Genomic DNA, 23,428 nt, shown 5'->3' with positions numbered 1-23,428 from the left:
CACAAGTATAACAGAAGCTACCTTGCATTGACCAGATAACAGCCCAGGGAAACTAAATTAATAGTTGTCTCCAGTGCTGCCTCTGCAATTTGCTACATCTGATTCGGTTTTCGTTCCATCAAGGACTGCATTTGAATCGAAAATCCAGATTATTTCTTTTTTTTTGTTTTTAGATGTTTTAGATGAGAATCTAGTCTGATCTCATCATCTCTGGCCTGATGAGTGCATCCTTTCTCAAAGTATTTCCTGAAAAGATGAAGAAGGATCATATTAGGAGTCAGAGTGCCCTCTTTGGGCACTCAAAGAAAAACATGGGGATCCTTACACTCCTTATTTTTTTAATGGAGAAGATAGGCAAAAGATGAAAATGTCTACTAAGTGTCTAATGTAACTAAAATAGGTGTGTCCTGTCAAATGAACACAGTGCAGTCACAGTGGTATCTGTACAGAGTTTAATCGCACACAAATGCCCATACAGTACATTATGATCATTTCAAATCAAATTTGACCTCTATTTTGTCATTAGTAAACTTTAAAGAATGTTTAAGTTAGTTAAAGGCATACTATGTTATTGAAATTTGTCACATTAATACACAATGATACAAGAGACTAGTGGGTTTTTAATACAGTGTGTGTGAAGTAAGAAATGTCATAATTACAATATGGCCTCCGTAGAAAGCTTTAAGCAAGTGATTATGGTGGTATGGTTAAAAGCCAGGGAAGTCATTGGAAGTTAAATTATAATCATCAAGTAAAAACTGAGCTCTTAAGATACTCTCTAATAAACATAAAACATGCCACTGGAAAATCGGATCATTACAATAACAAAAAGAATATCTTTTGCAAAGGCTCTGCACTGTGTCTTAAATACATATTTCAGTGGATATCCATGTATTTGAGTGCTTCTTCTTGGTTTACCAGTGAGAAAAAATGTCAAGTGTAACTTTGTCTGACGGAGACGGTTCTTCACCAAAATGGACACCTGAAGAAAGAAAAAGTAATGACTCACTTAAGTCAAGCAAAGCCTCGATGCCTGTCTCATTCTACTTCATCTCCTGTACACCAGTGATGTAGTAATACACTCAAAAATGTGGGAAAATTACAACATGATCTGCGAATGGGGTTATCATAAACAAGCATCATATAAACAAAAAACCAAATACACTTAAAAAAAAAATATGTATGCAATAAACTTACATCACCATATTTAAGGTCAGCTTAAACTGTTTTTAGGTGGATTTCTGCTGCCCTACATCAGTGGTCTAATTACATTTGAAGGCAGAAAATACCAGACGCAAACAACTGTCTGGTAAAAAAACAACAGCAAGCTGAAGCAGCAGTACTGACCATCCAATGTAGCACTGGCACAGGTTTTCATGTGAAGTGGCCTGCTTGATGAGGAGCTCCACTTGTGTTGCCACATCCAGCGTCTCATCATGAGAAAAGTCTCGACCTGCAGGGAACAAACTCTCATCAAAATACTAGACCTTTACCAGAAAATCTGGTCCGGCTTGAATCGCTTCCGTTTCAAGAACTTTAATCAGTGACACAGAGGTATTTTTAGGATTGACCAAGACCTGGCTACAGAAAAAGATGGGTCAGCCTACAGTATAATAACGTGATTGAAGAAGGTAAAGTATGAGTCAAACTGATACTTTTACAGATATACAGATATTTTTCTGTACAGCATTTCTGCACTAAAACATTGCAGTCTTTGAGTGAATAAATATTTTACCACGTACTTATTTCACAATAAAGAATTTCACCTTTGTTTACATGGTCATTTACGATTTACATTTTTTTAATTTACATTCGACCTGAGGAATTTTAACAATACTACAAAGATATCTGTATTTCCTGCAGAAGCTGGTGCGGAAAGATATAATAAAAAGGACAAATAGCAGCTTTTTGTACAACTATATTTACCTTGGCAGCGCTTGTTGAGTGCACTTACCTGTAAGTTTGTCTCTTACTCTGTTGATAATCTGAATGGCTTTCTTGTTGAGTGCCTCAGGTTGTACCAAACCGTCTCCAACTAAAAAAAATAAATAAAAACACTGGCATCAACTACTAACAACTTAAGAAAAAGCAAGTGCAAGTGTTCTACACCAAGCTTCTTTGCAGCTCAAATCAAAGTGAACTTAAGTGCTGCCTTACAATAGCACAGCAGTTACACCGATCACTTATGACAGCAAGAGAGCTTAGTATTGTAGTAGAACAAGCGGAGAAAAAAACAAAAGGCTTCAACATTTAATCCATGGATGACAGAATGAGCTGGCAACTCACTGAAGGAGTGGATGGATTCAGGAACTGTGGTCCCTGGTTTCTTGTGTGTGGTCTCTCCAAGGTCTATTCCCTCAAGAGCCTCTGCAAAGGACACCATCACACAGTTACAGGTTCAAACACATTCTTATATTATTAGGCAGAAAACATGGCTACAGTTTGTACTGTAGACTCACCCACTGACTGTCCAGCAGTGTACGAGTCAGTCCTGGTGCGGGAGCGCTTGTTGCCTTTGGTGTTTGCTGTGGGTGAAACACAAAAGGTGTGTGAGTGAGTCTTTTTTTCCCCTGAATGTGACAATTACTGTACTATATTCTATTTTTCATCCATCACATAGAAAGCAGCAGCATTGTTCTGACCTTTATAAATGGCAGAAGAATGAAGCTCTTTTCTAACCTTTACAAGTAGTTAAGGCTCTGATATTCACTGTAAACCAGATCTGGTTGAATTGTAGAAATAAATTAAGAGAAAACAGAAAATGGGCCCACTAATGCATCCTGCAGACTCTGGGAGTAAGTCAGAAACCATAAATAGTTAAATTAAGTATTTTTTAAATAATTTTATAATAAACTCTCAACCACTTCAAAAAAGGGAGTTTCTACTGTAAGTAGAGTAATTTGCGCTGACTGTCGCAAAATGTATTTTTCTAGGCTGATCTTTTTCACATTCTGTTCATTGTTATCGTCATGTGATGCTGTCGTGGTTATTTCAGTCTGTATTTTCAGTTGTGCGTGTTCCTTTCCTGAAGTTTTGACCATGCTGATGATCGCTTACTGTCCATGAGTCTCCAGTTGAGCAGCGGGTCGTAGACGAAGGCCTCCAGCACAGCCATGACACTGTCCCGGTGCTCCCTCAGCACCTCCATCACTGTGTGGCAGGTGATCCGGTAGTTACCGTCCCAAGCCTGTCACCTGCCACACAATCAGATGGAAATGTTACTGATGAAAAAAAAACTTTCATAACATCAGGTTAGGTTTCTGTCTTGTGTTTGTACATTAAAGATAGGTCAGTTTTTTTTGGTAGTTAAGAGGAGGATCCAATCTGGTGTTTTGAGGTTTTGTAAAGGTGCAACCTTTTTGTTTATATTTAGATCCTAGAATTTGGCTTTAAAACCCCTTTTTAAATATAAATTTTACTTGAATAAACCTTTCACGACCTTTAAGATGACAGTACAACTCACCTCTCAAGCATATTGAGTTAATTTCTCTACCAAATACGCAGCTTTTTGTACAACTATATTTACCTTGGCAGCGCTTGTTGAGTGCACTTACCTGTAAGTTTGTCTCTTACTCTGTTGATAATCTGAATGGCTTTCTTGTTGAGTGCCTCAGGTTGTACCAAACCGTCTCCAACTAAAAAAAATAAATAAAAACACTGGCATCAACTACTAACAACTTAAGAAAAAGCAAGTGCAAGTGTTCTACACCAAGCTTCTTTGCAGCTCAAATCAAAGTGAACTTAAGTGCTGCCTTACAATAGCACAGCAGTTACACCAATCACTTATGACAGCAAGAGAGCTTAGTATTGTAGTAGAACAAGCGGAGAAAAAACAAAAGGCTTCAACATTTAATCCATGGATGACAGAATGAGCTGGCAACTCACTGAAGGAGTGGATGGATTCAGGAACTGTGGTCCCTGGTTTCTGTGTGTGGTCTCTCCAAGGTCTATTCCCTCAAGAGCCTCTGCAAAGGACACCATCACACAGTTACAGGTTCAAACACATTCTTATATTATTAGGCAGAAAACATGGCTACAGTTTGTACTGTAGACTCACCCACTGACTGTCCAGCAGTGTACGAGTCAGTCCTGGTGCGGGAGCGCTTGTTGCCTTTGGTGTTTGCTGTGGGTGAAACACAAAGGTGTGTGAGTGAGTCTTTTTTTCCCCTGAATGTGACAATTACTGTACTATATTCTATTTTTCATCCATCACATAGAAAGCAGCAGCATTGTTCTGACCTTTATAAATGGCAGAAGAATGAAGCTCTTTTCTAACCTTTACAAGTAGTTAAGGCTCTGATATTCACTGTAAACCAGATCTGGTTGAATTGTAGAAATAAATTAAGAGAAAACAGAAAATGGGCCCACTAATGCATCCTGCAGACTCTGGGAGTAAGTCAGAAACCATAAATAGTTAAATTAAGTATTTTTTAAATAATTTTATAATAAACTCTCAACCACTTCAAAAAAGGAGTTTCTACTGTAAGTAGAGTAATTTGCGCTGACTGTCGCAAAATGTATTTTTCTAGGCTGATCTTTTTCACATTCTGTTCATTGTTATCGTCATGTGATGCTGTCGTGGTTATTTCAGTCTGTATTTTCAGTTGTGCGTGTTCCTTTCCTGAAGTTTTGACCATGCTGATGATCGCTTACTGTCCATGAGTCTCCAGTTGAGCAGCGGGTCGTAGACGAAGGCCTCCAGCACAGCCATGACACTGTCCCGGTGCTCCCTCAGCACCTCCATCACTGTGTGGCAGGTGATCCGGTAGTTACCGTCCAAGCCTGTCACCTGCCACACAATCAGATGGAAATGTTACTGATGAAAAAAAAAACTTTCATAACATCAGGTTAGGTTTCTGTCTTGTGTTTGTACATTAAAGATAGGTCAGTTTTTTTGGTAGTTAAGAGGAGGATCCAATCTGGTGTTTTGAGGTTTTGTAAAGGTGCAACCTTTTTGTTTATATTTAGATCCTAGAATTTGGCTTTAAACCCCTTTTTAAATATAAATTTTACTTAATAAACCTTTCAAGTTATTTAAGAGACAGTACAACTTAAACCTCTTAAAATATTGAATTTTATTTCTTAATGCTTTGATGTGTAATGTTTTTTCTCATTCGCTCATTAAATACAAGGCACAGTGAGACATGACTTCTGATAAAATGCTGCACATTCGAAAAAGATTAATTATTATTCTGACTAAAATACAGAAGACACAGGAGGAAAAGCTCAGACAGGATTCGGTTTAGTTCCAGTAGTATGGGTAGGAGTATTTATAGCTTTAAAGGGGTGATAGAATGCAAAACCGATTTTACCTTGTCATAGTTGAATAACTACAGTTCGGTGGGTAAATAGGACATACATAGAAGCTCAAAATCCCATTGATACCCCTTTACTATGAAAATCTCATATTTTGAAACTGCTGCTGAAAACTGCCGCCCGGCCCGCCTTCCTTCACAGACCCTGGCCTGCTGGGAGGTAGATGGAGCTCCGTCACGGCTGGCAGCCCACGGTACTCCATACCCGCGCCAAGTCACCGTTTTTTTGGGTTAATGGACTACCAAACGCTGCTGCCCTGACAGAGCTCCAGGGCCTGCAGCTCCCCTCTTCCTGCTAAATGGCCGGTGTGTGTCAGTGAGAGCGTGGTCAGCGAGCTTGTTACGCCAGCAATCTCTTGAGTTATTTAAACAAACGATCGGGGAAATAAACGCCTCTTTCCCGCGAGTCTCATTGATAAAGCCTGTGGCTGGATGGAGCTCTATCAATGAGAACTAGCTAGCCTCCTCTTAGACCTCTGAAACGAAACCCCTAATGTTCACAAAAATGCATTAAATTGAAATCGGACACCATTGTTAGCTTTATAAGACCTTGGGGTAGATGTTTTATAAGTGGCGTGATGAAATTCAAACTGTAAATATACTAGTTATGCCAAAATTGAAGCTAACTAGCCACGATCTGTACACATAGCTAGGACTGAAGGGACAGTAGCAGCTAGCTAGCTAGCTAGCGAAACTCCTAATGTTCACAAAAATGCATTAAATTGAAATTGGACACCATTGTTAGCTTTATAAGACCTTGGGGTAGCTGTTACATAAGTGGCGTGACGAAATTCAAACTGTAAATATACGAAAGTTATGCCGAAAGTGTAGCAATGATCTTTTCCCATAGGATTAAATGGGACACAGCCTAGCTAGCAGCTCCTCCTAAGGAGACCCCTCATGTTCACAAAAATGCATTAAATTGAAATTGGACACCATTGTTAGCTTTATAAGACCTTGGGGTAGCTGTTTTATAAGTGACGTGACGAAATTCAAACTGTAAATATACGAAAGTTATGCCGGCAGCTGGCAGCCAGCCAGCTCCGGAGCTCTGCGGAGCCCCGAGCCCCGGTCGTCCAGTAATCGGGAAACGGTGACTTTCACTGGGTATGGAGTTTGCCGCTTTCTCATCAGACTGTGGAGCTCCTTAAGTCCGACACGTCTTACCAAATATGCAATTAGCCATACATTTTCGTAAAACGGCCCATATTTGAGCTTTATATAGTTGATTTCTCGCATAAAAAAGTCTCAGAAGTGAATTTAATAATGAAATGGTAGACAAACAATGTATAACTTGGCAGTGTGTATGTGGTTCGCTCAAACCAATCAGCGCGCAGCTCATCTAAATATTCATGAGCATACCATATTTTGGAAAAAAAGCTCTTGTTCCAAATAGAGCCATATTCACAGGGTAGTTAAGGACCCATAAAATAGCATTTGAGCAATATTCAGCCAAACCAATGTTACATACCCTATTAGGAGACCTTAAGGAACAGTGTGAAATACCCCATAAAATCATTCTATCACCCCTTTAATGTGGGGGACTTTAACACTTAGAAAAAACAAAAACTCATTAAAAAAAGTGTTTTTGACTTTCCAAGCTGAAGCGAACTAGCCTGGGAAAACCCTGACGAACTTCCAGCAAATTTGAGATTTGCTCTGCAAGTCAGTCTGGCCAAGAGCCCATTCAAGCCTATTTCCAATTTTTCCAAATCGAGGCACCAATCACAACTGTTGAGGCAGGCTTTACACGATGACGATAGCGCAGTGACGGTGAGCAGCTTTTTGTTTACATTCAACATGACGGCCACCGAAGCGCAGCAACCCGTTGATGCCGCTGTCACTGCTACGTCACCCGGATCGTTGGTCTGATTGGTTGAAGGACTATCCAATTGCACCCAGAGGCATTTGAGCAGCATCCGTTGGTGACGCCCCTTTGGAAATGAGCTGTGAATGAAGCTTTCCCAGGCCCACTCTCAGTTACAACTGAGAAGGGTCTGGTGTCAACCAGGCTAGAAGCGAACACTCCTGCAGTTGCTTTAAGCTATTCTACACACAGTAATACTAACACGCTGTTGTGTTTATCACAGCATAAGATGCCGCAGAGATGCATACCTCCATGGCGTTGGTCAGCATCCTCGTCAGTCTGAATGGGATCTTTTCAGGGAACTTCTCTCTGGTCATGGCGACCTGTTGTATGTTGTAATAAGGGTCAGTCTCGGATAAATGAAAAAAAAGAATCTGTGGATAACGTTTTGAAAGAAAATCTCCTCTTACCTCAAAACAGTCTCCAAAGTCAATGTGGAGGATCTTGCCGCTTAACCGATCTAACATCAAGTTAGAGGGATGCCTGGAGAATAGAAACAGGATAACTCATTATTATTATTCTTCTAACAATGTGTTGGAAATAATGAAAGACTTCAACCTTTTGGCTGATAAACTCACCTGTCACCCAGTCCGAGGATGTAGCCCACCATGGACATCACAGCCAAGGAGCGTGTGTAATTGGTCCTCCTGTCAAACCACACCTGGAGGAGAGACAACATCTGCATTATGAGAGCTCTTCTAGTAAATGGCACAGAAATCTCTGGCGGGCAGCTTGATACAACTTTCCAGACACTTGAACATGCAGAACATCAGGAACACAAGGTACTAATGTTCCTAAAATGGATTCAATTTGAAGGTTTGTTAAGTCCTGCTAAGTCAGTGGTTTTGAAAGTAGGACACACAACCTCAGGGAAAACAGTTTAATTTAAATTCTACTGTATTTACCTAAAATATTTAGAAAAGTGAGAGACTGGATTAGGGGTGGGAATCACCAGAGGCCTCACTATACGATATCATCACGATACTTATGTCACGATACAATATTATTGCAATTTTAAACATATTGCAATATTCTGCGATATATTGCAATTTATGATGTTTTTTTTCAACTTCAATTTTTTCCACAATTTCAAACAATGTCCCAAAAAGGAAACTTTGTCAACATCTGTTTTATCTAAAAAGATACATTTCTTTGTTTGTTCATCTCACTTCAATTTTATTGCTGCAAAATGGGATTGTCAAGTGGACAACTGACCAACGCATATATAATAAAATATCGATACTTGGCGTCTGTGTATCGATACAGTATTGGCACGGAAAAATATCACGATACTATGCTGTAGCGATTTTCCCCCCCACCCTTAGACTGGATACTCACTATGTTCCCTCTGCTAGTCCAGCCTCTTGGAAAAATGTCAATTCATGGATATGTATGATATCTTTTCTATCACTGAACACTCTTGACATTTTACCCAAGAAGCACTGAAATGTGAGGATGTATGCTGAAAAGATCAAGTACGCTCAATCATCGTCCACTGTGCTGACAGAATAAAGAGGCAGAGTTTCTCACCTCAGAGCTGGGGCTCTTCAGCCACAAGAGCTTGGCCAGGTCGTCTCCAGCCGTGTTGTTGACGGCGTGTTCAAACACCTCCACCTTCTCCATCAGTGTCAGGTGGTCGTAGTCTGGGGCCATCTGAAATACACAAAACCCATTACAAAAGCACACTTCAAATGTGGATAAATATATCATGCTGCGAGTTTAGACAAGTTAAATTCAGGAATCATTAATGCCAGTTACAAGGGAACGATACTGGATTTTGCATTTCAAATGAAAAGTCAAACAACTTTATGGTGCATAAATATGAGGCCGCCAGAGAGCACTGAAAAACAGCAACATTTAAAGACTCCTCAAAGTGAATGGAAGAGCTCAAGGAATGTATTAAAAAGGATAATGATTCATATTTTTAACCTGATGTGCTTTTGGAAGGTTAGTATATTATTTTGTGAATTTAAGATCAATTATGTTGACAGACTCTTCATTCCGAATGTTTACTGCGTTGATACCTACTACAGTAAAATAAAAATTAATTCAAGTGATGGATATATTGGCGGAAGTAACACTTTAAGTTTAAATGAACTGTAAAGTTTTTGGGTTTAGAAAGAAACACAGTGAAACTCCCAAAAACTACAATCTATCATTGTCTCCCTCTCCCATCTTCTTCATGTTTTATCTAAAACTGATTAATGGCCTCGCTGATTGACTGGTCAGCTTAATATCTTGCCATTTAGAATGCTTAAACTGAATGCAACGTATCATTAATAACGCTATTAGTCAATTGAAAATCAAATTCATCTTATTGAAAACATGTCAGCAAAAAAAAAAGAAAAGTGTGTACATGGCCAATTTGTTCTCACATCTGAGTGAATTTAGCATGTCCCAACTCCACAGGACACTGATTCAATTGGTTCAATCCCTGTTATTTTATTCTGTGATTACAACAACTGACAGAGGGGCTGAGAGTGAGTGACATTTCCTGCTTGTCTGGTCATAGTCAGTCATCCTGTTGACCAGTAAATCATTTCACAATTGGACAAGATGTCATCATCCTATTTTGGACCAATTGCACTTGATCTCCAGCCCTCAGCCTTTCTCCCGTAGCCTTGATGTTTCGTCTTCAGTGTAGAGTTTTCAATCAAACTACTCTCTGTAAGCATTTCGCACAGCGAATGTCTTCCAAGGTGATCGATTTCCCCAAAGGTTTAAGAAACCCATTTCAAAATAATTTATGATGATTCTTACAGGTAAATATCATATTCACTGTATTAAATAGAGAGTTCGCGCTCATTCCCTTTTTTGGAATAATACAGTTTACTTAAATAAAGTTTACCTTGATTTTCAAATATTTTCCTCAGCACTAACCAAAACCTACTCCAGTAAAATTGCAAGAAAGATTTGTGGAGACATATCTCATTTCTTGTTGTTTTCATTTATGCCCCTTATTGTTGAAGTCTCTGCTCCTATTTGTGTTTTTGTTTCTTATCTATGCCTAGTTAATAATTGTACTACTAAAAATTCAATAAAAACATTGTTGAAAACAAAATAAAAAAGACCTTTTACAAAAAAACAAATTAAAAAAAAAATATGTAATCTGATGCACTTTCATTTCCTGTAGTGACATTTTAGTGAGGACGATTATGTAGAGTATGTGTGTGCTCTCTATGCCTAATTGAGCATTTCTCAGGCAGAGATATCTAGTTAATTCATGACAATTAAGCACCTGTGAATGTGTTGTCATTAAAGAGTAATGAAAAAAGATGCTTCCTTAGCTTTGATCAATCTATTTAGTATTTAGTGTGGATGCTTTATATGAAAATAACAAATGTACATACATTTCATGAATGAAACACCTGTTGGCGCAAAACAGTGAATAACATCCAAGGACATATGCTCATTTACACACACACACACACACACACACGTATTTAATAACATAGCATAATTCAAATCCGTCCTGGGAATGTACTGTAATTGTTTCACACATGTTGCTAGGTGAGTTAACTGAGATTGAAACGGAGAAAACTGTGCTCCAATAATGTAAACAAACATGTGTAGGCAGGAAAAGCATATGCAGTCTGTTTTCGGTTATTAAAAGGCAGAAAGGAGAAACCTAATGGTTGATGTTAGTGGTTCCTCACCCTGAGCATGATGCGATGTTCAATGTTGAGCAAAATCTTTTTCTTCTCTCTGTAGTCTCTGATGAGGGCATGCAGGGTGTCACAGTGGGGCACCCAGCCAATCAGGCCTGAGTTGGTGGATAGGGGGATCACTGCGTAGCGCTGAATGCTGGTGAATGCAACATACAGCAATAACAATCACAAACAAATGCACAATTCATTGTCAAGGCTTCAATACTTTTTTTAACTTCATGTCCACAACTGTGAGAGTATGAAAGTGTGTGTGCTCAAAACGTGTGAAATGTACCATACCTCAGACTGTGTGTGTGTGTGTGTGTGTGTGTGTGGGGGGGGGGGTAAACATGACTGTGTATCTACCTGAGGTTCTTGCGTAAGGACGCAGGGTCGTTGGCCAGAAGTGTGTTAACCAGACCAAACAGCTGCATGACTCTCTCATCCTGCCTCAGGTCCTCATGGCCCTTCAACAGGAACATGAACTCATGGCCATTGCTGCCTGCAGAGGGCGCCACAAACAAACAAACACTGCTGAGGCATTGCATAAGAAACATTATATGGTTGGATTTGGCACTACTGGCTGTTTTCTCCAGGGTGCTCGCCTGCTGCTGTGCAGCTGCATCTCCATTACCTTCGCCTGAAGCAATGTCTCGGAAGTTTGAGCAGGCAGTAAGTGACTTCATATGAACCCATATTAAATCACTTTTATAGTAAGCTTTGTCCCAATAATCCCTCACTTAATGGTCAACCTCGGTTTGGAATGGCACTCCAAAGAGACATATATGAGGGGTTGTGTTATAATCACTCTGCCATAGAAAAAAGAACCCCACAGAACAAACACATGGCTTTATAAATGCATACTGAAAGTACCTTGTGAAGTTCACATGCAGTGCTGTTGACTGCGGCAACTGGAAAATATGTATCTATGACCTGGATGAACTGTGCCGTCAACTCAATCCTCTTATGCAGAAGTAAGTAAGTTTTCAGCATGACAGTGAGGAAAATGTATTTAACTCATCTGAAGTACATATGATGTCACTTATCTAATTGTTCCACTATCTTATACTGTCCTCAGTATTCTCAACAGACCACATCACAATGATTTCACTGTAATTATCATACTACCTCTAATGGAGTTAACCGATTCTTCCAGTGGAACGAGTCAAACAGAGTCCTCAGTCTCCTCCTAATGACAATCCCAGTAAGCAATGTATTGTGTGTCACTAGGGGGACAGAGCACTGACAGTAAATCTAAGCAGCCTGCAGTGGGTGACAGGTCTTAATCTGAAGTCTTGCTCCAGAGGTCAGTTGATATATTGGCTGTAATCTTTTACAGAGTACGTTGTGTAACACTGATGGGATACATCAGAACAATGTATCACATTGTGCAGTGGAAAAGAGTGAAGTAGGGTGAACCATTTGTGATTGATAATCTGAGGATATCGCTTCAAGACAAGGTGACTTTACAGTGCTGTACCATTTTAGAAGCACTTTGGTCTTGTATTTTACATCAAAAAGCCGAGTAGGGGATAAAATGTCAGAATTATTTATTTCTGTATTCAAATGAATGCCAATGGAACGGTGTTGGAAGAGGTTTCCTGACAAATGCACAATTTCTCTCAGGATATAATCTGAAAAACAATACATGACTCATGACGTGAGCTCCCCGGCTATTGAGTTTTTTTAAAAAGTAGTTTTTTTTGTGTGTGGTGGGATTCATTATGGTATTAAGTGAATCACAGGTTTAACACAAGACTTTGCCATGACTGATGCATTCAAAATGAATAGTGGCCTTGGAGCTGTTGGTGTTTGGGTAAAGATTCTATTAATATTGAATTTTCTCTAATGCGATGGCCCACGCCTGCTGAAAGCATACAACTCTGACTTCAGATATTGTTTAATTTATTTTCCTAATATAATGGGTTCAGAGCCACAAGGCCTGTGCAATTTTCTCCTAATCTTACCCATGATGGTGAGTTTGCGTGGGCGCTGCTTGGAGGTGATGACCTGCAGGGAGGCGGCGATGGACTGGATGCGGATGATAGGCTGGTTGGGGTCATAAGTGCCTGGTACTGCCAGCTCCAAGTCCCGGCACATCAGCAGCTTTGGAGACACATATTGTAGCTCCAGGGAGGTCAGCTGCATGGAAAGTTGATGAGGTGGGAAGAGGCAATTAGTTTGTAAGTCTGATGTGTTAAAAAAGAAAAAGAAAAGAAAAAAAAGAAAAATAAACTAAACCTGCACTGCACTGGCAAAACAGCTCCTGTCAACAGTGCCTTATGTTACAGACATTGGTTGTTTTAAGTTGTTTAATAAATCACTCTGTGTGTCTATCATAAATGCATTCTCTGCTTGTTTGCATTCAACCATCAGTGATTTAAACAGCATAATTGTTGATGTATGGTTGCCTTATCACAGCCTCAACCTGCTCTAGGTCTGCTGTTTGGATGCATTATGGAGAGTGTTTATTTCTATGTTAATGCCCAGAGGAGGAATAAAATGCTCCCAGCATGTTATTATATTGCTGTATGCATTTCATGCTGCTTACTGTAATGTCACAGCAGGGAGCTTCCCTGACGGCAGGACCATGCCACAATGTCAAATAGTGTTGCTGTCTCCATTTGCTATGTGAAATGAGGGAGCTCCTGAAAGAACTGTTTTTAGTGTAATTCTTCAACAACGCAATGATTTCTGCGAGGAACGACTATCAGTTTCATTTCATCTTCACTGCAGAAGCAACAAGACCTGGTAAGCCATCTACTCAGAGGGCGTTTGTAAGAGTATTTAGCTACTACGTATATTGGAATCTTCGGTGAAGGACAAAGTAGTTTAATTATCAAGAAAACGGTTGTCTGCTACTGAGTGCATGATATTAAAAGGAGTGGTGCTACTACTACTATGATGTTCTGCCATTCCTCTTTGACTTCATCATCCCTCTGTCTCATCACATATTTCAACATCTTTCAACACTATTTTTGGCATCTTGTTTGATGACTTCACCCAGAAAGGGAAGAATGAAAGAAGTCCCTTGTTTCTCTATCATTATCTTCTAATATATGCCACTTTACATGACTAAGAGACAGAATCAGGACATGAAAGGCAAAATATACTGTATCTCATCACATCTGATAAGAGATTGGAATGGACATAGGAATGCAGAACTAGTAGGATGTCAGCTCTAATTTCCCCAGGAGCCTTACTTAGGAGTATTACGTCCATGTACATACAGTAATCGCAGAATGAGGTTTATACAAAACTAGTACAACAGATTCAGTGCAGTGACTCTATAGTTTCACTCACCTGTGGCAGCTGTTTGGAGATACGTCTAAATACATGGTAGTAGAGGTCCCAGGCCTGCGTCAGGTCTTTCACGTTTCCGGAGCGCATGTACTTCCTGCACCAGTCCTGAGCCTCCATCAAGTCCCTGCCGTAAGCCTGTAGAATGGAGTAAGACAAACACACTCTGTCCCTGTCCAATGACTCATTCAATTAAACGAATATGGTTTGCCACAGCAGGACTATAAAACTGAATGTCAAGGCAATAAACATCACTGTTCCAACTTGATTAATCCAGGATTTCAGTAAGTATTTTGTTTTTAATAGCGCACATCTGCATCGGCAACCTGAGTGGAAACATCTGAACAGAGAGCCTGGGTCACTGGCACGACTTGTAGCTGTGAAGTCAGTAGTCCTGTGTACAAACTCACACTTCATTTGTGGTGATTAAATGTACAGAGTTCATTTTACAATGCCTACAAAAATATGAACCCATTGTTTAACAGATTTGATTTAATGACGCTTTTTTGACACTAATCAACAGGAAAATATCTAATAACGGATGTAATTCAAGTACATATATTAAGCCCATTATTGTTTCCAGCTCTCAGGAAGTAAATGTTCCTTTAGTGAATTTGTATTTGAGTTTCCACTGAATGTCACAACAAAAGATGAAAAAAACCACAGCCTAATTTGTGGTTTAATTTTTGCACACAACGAGACTGCCGTGCAACTTTTAATCTATGTTGGACAGAAGACATGAAGACGCTTTAGTTTGTGGTGTTGCACAAAACAAGACTAAAGTCAACCCCAATATGGGATGGCACGTACCTGGTTAAAAGAGGTCTCTTTGAGGGTCTGTGGTCCCCTCTCCATCATGGCATGTAGTGGCTCCAGCACAGCAAACATGCCCTTGACGTTGCGCTCACCAAAGTAAAGACGTGACGCCTCTTCAAGGCCCTCGTGCCACATCTCGTGCCACAAGATGGCCACTCGGATAAGCTCTTCACTCACCTGGATGAAGAAAAACAAAGATGAAAAGGTCAGACTGTTTTCTGATACTGCCCCTTAAACCTCAGAGGTATAAGATATCAGGCACCTGGTCTTCATGGATAATACAGTATCTACATTTTTGATTACTTTAAGCTTTCTAGATAACAAATATGACATTTCTAAAGAAAAAAAAGGAGAAAAACTAGTTTAAGCCTCTGATCCCTCAGACAACCGACAACACAGTGCAGTGCAAATCAGAAAGCACAAATACCTGCAATGCAGCAGTGGCAGAACTTTATTTATTCTTTTCAGAGCCTTTTGACAGTACCGTATACAGTAGTGGCAATGGAAGCAGTTGTGATTTTCTGATTCAGATTGACAGACATTTCTAATGCAACTTTCTTTTTTAATCGGACCAAACACTAAACTTGAATGTGGGAGAAAAATAAGGAGACTCTTGTCTCTTGAGCTCTTGTTCTATTAATTCATGTCAGGAAAGGTAAAAAAAAAAAAAAAAAAAATTCTTGGTTAATGGATCCACAGTTACAAACCTTTTTGAATTTAAGGATGATAAATAGAAACAATTAAATCTCTGTACCATGATGGCCTGCTGAACCAGTGTGTTGCAGTGTTCACACATGTTCTTCAGGATCTTGTTAGCAGCATTGTGGCGGGCTGTTGTGGTGGACTTGGAGGCCACAGTCAGCGGGTAGATCAAAGCCTGGAGGGGAACACAGAACAATCCAACAATCTCTGACAGTACTTCTTTGAGTTACCACAGGAAATGTGTCCTTGGTTAACATCAGCAGTAGTGTGAGCAGACATACTTGAGGATGATACCGTCCGATGTCTGTTAGCAGCTGGTGGATGAGGCGACCCACCAGGGCTCGAGGAGTGTCAATTCGAGCTATGAGCTGAGGGATCACCTGCACAGGCAGAATGATAATGATAACGAAATAGAAACTCAGTAACCGGTGAAATATAAAATATAGTGTGTGTGTGTGTGTGTGTGTGTGTGTGTGTGTGTGTGTGTGTGTGTGTGTGTGTGTGTGTGTGTGTGTGTGTGTGCATGTTTTACCTGGAGCCAGGTGTCTATTTGAATGGTCTTGATACCCTCCACCAGGGCTTCATTCACCTCAGGCCAATGACCGTAGTCAAACCACAGAGTCAGAACCCTGAACAATACAAACAATAAAAGACTAAATTAAATCTGAATCTTTTCTTGCCTAATAATTAAGGATAATGACATCACAATCAACCACTAGAGGTCCTCCTATCCCCACACAACATGTCTGCTGGGTGCCCATGAATATGGGTACCGTTTGGTTGGTTGTTTGGACTACTTGCCCAATGTGTGTTACAGTCATTTAACACACCTTAGTGTGTCCTGCAGGTTATTGCCTCTGGACAGGGAAATGGAGCGGAAGAAACCTTGAACAGCAGGAACTGTGTAGAGGAGCAACGTCTTTGAGAGGTCCTGTGGAGGGACAGCACACGGCAGATGCTTTTTAATGCAAAAAAAAGAAAATAAATAAAAAGCTATGTTGGAGAACATACAGCACTGTTGGTGTTGACTGTACGTGGGGATGGCAAGGTCTGGACAGTCATTGTCATTTTTCTATCATTACCGGGGACAGCAAACATTATGCAAAATTTGATAGAATTTTTGCAGTGTATTTTTGTTGTTGTGTCTTTAAAATGATGCTTTCTGAGTAATTGTTTCTACCTTGGTTGGACTGGGAGAAGAGGAGAACACTGAATGGCCGATGAGGATGGGTGTGTAGAGGGCTTCATTCTCTGTGACTCTCACCTCATTGACCTTTTTCTGGCCGGGTGAGGGCACAGGACTGTGGTCAGTGCTGTCGACCTCGCTGTCGCTGTTGCTGGCTTCACTATTAGCACTGGCACCACTAGCGTGTCGCAGTTTCTTCTTCTCGTCACGTCCTTGGTTCTGGTGTTTGTAGTGCAGCACTGCCTCAAAGTTCATTACCGCCCAGGCATGCCAAGCCTGCAGAAAGATGGTACAAACTGAGTGAAACTGGATTTCTAAGAAGAGGTAACTGGAAATGACTTGCACGTTTGTTCATGGTGAAATTTTCCAGTTTACTGAGGGACAAATATCTCCCAGGGGGCTGTAATTATTCTCATCCAAACATTCAACTGATCCAAAGAGTTGCCGTAGGTGAGGATGGATGGGGAGAGGGGTATGTTGATATCGTGACATCTCTGTAGCCTGCAGCACAGGCATGAACAAGAAAAGGCAGAGTTGTTCTCAGCTCTTCCATCACCTCATATCTCTAATCAGGGTTTCTACAGGTTTCACCAAGTCAAAGTTAAGACTTCTTAAGACCTTTTTAAGACCAAGATGAATGAAATTTAAGACCTATATCACGACATAAAAAAAGAAAATCAGATGTCAGAGTCCGGAAACATTGTCTTAAACAATCCCCCTTTTTCCTCATTGGCATTATAGGACTGGTGTCTAGATTGGCTGCAAAATAAGTTGCATGTTGGTCTCAAATTATATTTGGATAGCGACAGAAAGAACTACAAAACCACAGAATAAAAAATAAAAAAAACATTCTAAAGCGCTGCAGGAACATTTCAATGAGCATTAGAAGTAGTGTTACATTGACGTAGGAAAATTAAAACCTGTTAAAAAAATATTTAATAACTAGAACACAATACTTCAGCAAATGTAAGACTTTTTAAGGCCTAAAATTTTGATTTTGAAATTTTAGACTTTTTTAGACTTTTTAAGACACCGCGGAAACCCTGTCTAATGCATCAGAAGAGGCACATATAACAATCTGATGAGCAAAATAAATGAGCCATGGACAGACAAAAAACTAAAACTAAACAATGTTATGACATGTTTTGTACAAGGGCAATACAGTGGGTTCTAAAGTTTTCCTGGTGACACATCAGTGTCATGGTAACCTCCTGCTGACAAAGCTGGGATTTTACTGCGGGCAGAGAGTCAAAAGTGAAAGGTTAGAGTTAAAAGGGAGATACTGACCTTGTACCAGTTGCGGTCATGCTCAGTGGAGTGGTTGTAATACTGCAGAACCTTGGGGATGGTGCTCTCGTTGATGCCCTGCAGACTGAGCTGCCACTCTCCCAGCTTCAAGAAACATCTACATAAAGAGGAAAAATTATCATTTAAATGCCAGCTTTTCATCCCACCAAAATATTAACATTTCTACTTGCCCAACCTGGTGTAGCAAAGGTTATTTGACTTATTAGTCTCCAACCAACATGTACAAAGCTGCACCCTAACAATGAAGTGGTACCCAATCAATGAAGCTCCGATTATAAGCACTTGAAATATATTCTGTAAATAATAAAAACACTGACATTTTCTGCCGATCACAAGAAAAAGAAAAACAATTTTGAGACCATAAAAGTTACCGAGGTCAGAGGGCAATGTTGTAAATAGAAGCTCTGCAGTAACTTATTCAGTGACTACATGACAACATTAGCAAAGAGGAAAGTCACAAAGAAACATTACCATGAGTTTACAACCATGCCTATGTTGTTATTGCTTATAGAGTATGCAGTGACATTCTGTACATCCCAAGGGCAGTCCATTACAATGGAGTGAGATAATGATACAAGACTTGGATATCATGCAGGCATTCATCAGAAGTATCACTACTGATAGCAGCAGTGCATTTATGTGCTCTAAGGTTCTCAGGTCACATCTAGAGATTTTCAATTATCCAATTCACTTTTCCTTTAATTTAACTCAACAGTGACTTCTGTGACATCCATGTGGTTGACCAATCCATCATCCTCACAAACACAGATGTTTACAGGCAAATAGTCAAACTAGTTGTGTTTGGCGGGGCCAAGACATACAGTATAATGTACAAACAACTACTTGCCAGCAACTGGCAAGCACTGTATTGTCGACTCATCCGCCAGCAGTCTGAATACTGTTTGCAGAGCAACTCCAATAAACGGTCTTTCAGGATTACGTAAAAAAATCCTGAAAAAAAAAAAAAAGAGTGCTTTTCCATGCGAGCGTACAGTTTGGGTTAGACGTGTTACCAGGTTATATTTTAGGGGGAGAAGCAGGACGAGGATGGGGTGTTTGGGGACATTGAAACATGTGTTATGTTGCTGTTGTTTTTTTTGGAAAGGAGAAACCAGGGTTATTAATCTTAAGTAAAATAGCAGTGACATTACACTGGATTCATTGGAGAGAGAGTGGAGGCCTCCATGTGATTGTGTGTCTGACTGAGCAGTCTAGGTGTGCTCCATACCACACAGCCGACCTGTATTCACAAAAGTGTGTCAGCACGTCTGGAGAGGATGCGTCCTGACTGACATTATACAGGTGTTTTCCCCAACATGCATTCCTCAGACAGACAGAGTCACTGTCTGAAAGATGCAAAAGTGAAAGAGCCCCTTCTGCCTGTTGTCACGCTTGTGTGTTGTCATGTATGATTTATGAGATTGGGGGTGTACATGACTGGTGTGTGTTTGTGCACAAGGCCAGATGAGACGACTGTATGATTTACTGTACATAGGAGTATACCCGTCTGCTTCCAGGTTGCACCCCTTGCCTGTTTTGGGTCTTTTGACCAACACAATACACAATGCAGTGCAGTCAAATTGAAAAAGTAATCGTTCTCTCTCCTGCGCAGGCAAGCAGCCAACATTCAAACCTAAATGAGACAGCTTTAGATATCCTCCTCAAACATTTCCATGAGCCCACAAGAGCATGCAAACAACTTCTTTAAGACTTTGAAGTCATTCCAAGCTATTTTGGGAGATACAAAACTTTCCATTCTCTAATCCCCTAAATCAGCGTTATTTAAATGTAACCTTATCCAAAAATCTGGTGTTGTGTTGACAACTGCTTGAAACAGACTTCACACTGCATCGTATGCCACAAGGAGGTGAGTTGATGATAGTGGAAAGGTGCCAAGGCTGTGCCAGGGCTGTTGATGAGAGCTGAAGATCACAACACCTAGTCAAAGAGGTGTAGGTGCAAACCAGCCGCACAGTTGAAGAGACACACCTGGTCTGTGATACCTGTAGGCACTGTGCCATGTTTGGGTTGTGATAAGTAGTGTGTGTTTGACAAACTGCCAAAAGGGATCGTTTTATTGACAGGTCTGAGGTGAGACATTCAGAGAATTTGGACAGCTTTGAAAAAGACCACAATACAAGACGCCAATGAACTGGTAAAAAAGGTGGTATGCCAGATCAGGTCATGCTCATGAAAAACAAGCAGAATACACTGTTCACGAGCCTGTGTGTTTACAACAAAAGGGCAGAAAATACATGACGTTACTTCAGCGTGTTGCTTTTTGTTTTCTCAATTGTGCTGGAGTGGGTGTATAGAGGCTGGCACAGAGGTACTTCTGAGATTAAATACTACTGAACCACATCAAAATGCATAATGACACAATGGCATTACTTCGCGTGAATTTGACTTTCCCTAAGAAGCTTCACTAGTGATATGTACCAAGAAACGAAAGCAATGCAGTCAACATTATTTGTGCATCCATCTGAAGAGATAAAATTGGAGTTTTCTTCAAAGCATGCAGTGTTTTCAATTTATCTTAATACTTGAACTGGTTAAAGCTAATTCATTATTTGCTTGATTTATATTACATGTAATGAAATAAGAAGACTTTACATGTAAGCTACTACATTTAAATTTGATGATTTTTGCTCCCCTCCTTCTGTCCTTCTGTAATAGGAACTCAAACTGCTTGCTGTATTGAATATAATTACTATCACCTTTCTTTCAATGGTTAAATTCCTATGTTAGGTTAGCAGTTAAAAGCAGCCGGTGCTGAGAACTGTTCACTAAAACCTATCCTCCAAAGAAGAGCATCTCCATTATTTGTCTACATTAACTTACTCCACTCATACATGCTACTTCTGAACCTAGCCTACATGACTGATATCCAATTACATTTACTTTATGGCAACATAGTTTATAGATGTCACTTGGCTCTGTTAAAATGTATTGGACCACAAGGTTGTACAGGTTGTACTGATCAGTCTCTGGCGCGCCCGGATGAGGAATCAAGAAATAATGTCAAAACTACTTCGTAGTAATTTATAACTCAAAGCATCAAGATATCAGACTGAGACATTTATCTGTTTTCTTACCAGTTTTCCTACCAGTCTACTGAATACAGTACTTAAATACGTTTTGAAGTAAGCCTTAGATGGAGATCAGATCATAGCTATCATTTGTTTTGCATTTTAAGGTTTACTCATATTTTGCAAGTTATCTTAATGAAATGACATGCATTTTGGACCATCCGTCATTAAAAATGAAAATGTCTGCACGATGGCTATGTCGACACTTGATATCCACCATAGGCCTTTTTCACAGCAGAAAGTTTGACTTGTTATAGTAAGAAAAGCACATGTGTTACTAACAGCATTAACAGTGAGTCAGCATGCACAATACCAGGACCCTGAAACTGAAGCAACTAAATGCAATTCAGCCATCATTAATTTTATTATTTACACCTGTGCTTTCCCTACTGTGACATGGGAAAAAGTTTTCTGTGAAAAAGGCTCATTAGGTGGTGAGCTGCTGCTGCTGCTGCTACTGTGCTTACAGAAAAGTACAGACCTGGCCATCAGTTTGTGGAGCTCCAGCTTGTGCTGTTGGTCCTCAGCTGCGATGGCGTGTTGGGCTTGCTGCTGCATCCCTTGCACAAAGTGCTGCATGTGCTGGAAGGCATCAATCTGGAGAGATACAAAACAAATACCAACGGCAGGTAAAGACTCAGCGTCTTGCTCTTTAGAGCAAGACGCTTGTCTGTTTTGGTCCTTTCTGAAACCCCTTTGAATTAAATACAAGAAAGTGATTTGTGATAAACAGTGAACCGATTGTGCTAAATTGACTAGCAAAATGATATACTATATTTATCTGCCTGTCTTGATAGAAGTGGCACAACTACATGTTGTTTGTTGTCATTCGGTTACGGCTCCTACAGAGCCAACTGTCCAGTCTAATGCAGTCAAGCCCAACAACAATGAGCATTCTTTTCTGTCCATATCAGTGTTTCTGGACTCACCAGTGGCTCACTGGGAAAAATCCTCTGCTGTCATGGTTACACTGTTTTTTATTACTTGAACTTACATTACCTTTATTATGACTGTGACATGATGTCTGATCTGAATAAAGTAGAGGCAACCTGTACTACATGCCATGCAGCTTGCACAGATTTGGGATGTTGTCCACAGTGGAGAAAATAAGAGACAGCTATACTCTGAGCATGAGACAATATCCAGATTGCATTTTTGCTGTGGCCAGCATTTTGGATCTTTTTCAAATTAAGTTCTAGAGTTCTATCATGTATGATTACCCTTTACAATGATATATCAGGAATAAAATTAGAAAAATGACTGAAGAATTTGTCTGTACCAGAAACTGCTCAGGCTCTGATTTGTAGGTGCTTTACTTCTTATCCATTATCCCTGATAGATGACCCACTATTGCATGGTTTTCCCTCAATAGCACCCCATTAATGGCAAGTGTGATGAGTGAACAGTGGATATGTCCTTTCCAGCTGTGTGTGTGTGTGTGTGTGTGTGTGTGTGTGTGTGTGTGTGTGTGTGTGTGTGTGTGTGTGTGTGTTTATATATTCTGATTTGTCTGGTGAGCAGTGCAGCTGGCTCGTGCAACAGCAACGCTTACGCTTACCTAAGTCCCCTAATGAGATCTGCACTCTGGAGCCACAAACACTATTCAACACCTGGCAATAAATGTGGGTGTGTTTATGTGTGTTAAGGGGTGTATATACTGTATGTGAATAGGCGTGTGTGTGTGAGTGTGTGCACGGTAGACAAATGGCACAAGGCAGAGCACTTCAATCCCAGGCTGCTCTGATGACATATACTTTGAAACCTACAGTATAATCCTAGGTCACCACTGCTGGTAGTTGGAAGTTTGGCGGGTGTTTTTGTGCTTAATGCTCTGCCATAGAAAGCACTAATCGTTCAGAACAAAACACTAACATTTATGAGTACTAGTATTAAGTCGTGACCCCCCTTCCCAAAGTCTCCCATCCATCCTCATCCAAGGATTATAGGCCCATCGCTCTCACCTCTCTTTTAGTTGAATCACTTGAGCGGATCATTAAAACACACATCATTAACTGTAGACACGCCCTTGACCCTTTACAATTTGCCTATAGATTTGGGAGGGGGACGAACGATGCCATTGCAGTGCTTTTAAATTATCTGTATACCCACCTGGAGGGCTGTAAAACGCATGCTCGTGTTTTATTTGCGGACTTTTCCTCAGCATTCAATACAATCCACCCACACATTTTAGCAAACAG

At 40.2% G+C, this 23,428-nt stretch overlaps 1 protein-coding gene across 2 annotated transcripts in view; it reads right to left on the bottom strand.

Moving 5' to 3' along the window:
* Positions 1 to 435: 435 nt before the first annotated feature.
* mtor (mechanistic target of rapamycin kinase) overlaps positions 436 to 23,428 on the bottom strand; it is a 93,639-nt gene continuing 70,646 nt past the window's right edge. The window contains exons 37-58 of one of the 2 annotated variants that reach the window (XM_078254432.1): positions 21,712 to 21,827; positions 18,121 to 18,238; positions 16,912 to 17,109; positions 16,478 to 16,578; positions 16,180 to 16,276; positions 15,929 to 16,027; positions 15,700 to 15,822; positions 14,940 to 15,122; positions 14,133 to 14,267; positions 12,797 to 12,971; positions 11,196 to 11,331; positions 10,839 to 10,986; positions 8,713 to 8,835; positions 7,761 to 7,843; positions 7,593 to 7,665; positions 7,431 to 7,505; positions 4,654 to 4,789; positions 4,058 to 4,123; positions 2,287 to 2,367; positions 1,955 to 2,035; positions 1,348 to 1,453; positions 436 to 982 (exon numbers count right to left, since the gene is read on the bottom strand). In XM_078254432.1, coding sequence (XP_078110558.1) covers positions 967 to 982; positions 1,348 to 1,453; positions 1,955 to 2,035; positions 2,287 to 2,367; positions 4,058 to 4,123; positions 4,654 to 4,789; positions 7,431 to 7,505; positions 7,593 to 7,665; positions 7,761 to 7,843; positions 8,713 to 8,835; positions 10,839 to 10,986; positions 11,196 to 11,331; positions 12,797 to 12,971; positions 14,133 to 14,267; positions 14,940 to 15,122; positions 15,700 to 15,822; positions 15,929 to 16,027; positions 16,180 to 16,276; positions 16,478 to 16,578; positions 16,912 to 17,109; positions 18,121 to 18,238; positions 21,712 to 21,827 — 2,469 coding nt within the window. In that variant the 3' untranslated portion in view covers positions 436 to 966. Of the gene's footprint in view, positions 983 to 1,347; positions 1,454 to 1,954; positions 2,036 to 2,286; positions 2,368 to 3,544; positions 3,636 to 3,885; positions 3,966 to 4,057; positions 4,124 to 4,653; positions 4,790 to 7,430; positions 7,506 to 7,592; positions 7,666 to 7,760; positions 7,844 to 8,712; positions 8,836 to 10,838; positions 10,987 to 11,195; positions 11,332 to 12,796; positions 12,972 to 14,132; positions 14,268 to 14,939; positions 15,123 to 15,699; positions 15,823 to 15,928; positions 16,028 to 16,179; positions 16,277 to 16,477; positions 16,579 to 16,827; positions 17,110 to 18,120; positions 18,239 to 21,711; positions 21,828 to 23,428 lie in introns of those variants that run through there. The other variant, XM_078254431.1, reaches the window with a different exon arrangement.

Source organism: Sander vitreus, chromosome 7, assembly GCF_031162955.1.
Source record: "Sander vitreus isolate 19-12246 chromosome 7, sanVit1, whole genome shotgun sequence".
NCBI classification, from domain to species: Eukaryota; Metazoa; Chordata; class Actinopteri; order Perciformes; family Percidae; genus Sander; species Sander vitreus.
The sequence above is the reverse complement of the archived record's forward strand: the minus strand, read 5'-3'. Positions and strand labels throughout refer to the sequence as shown.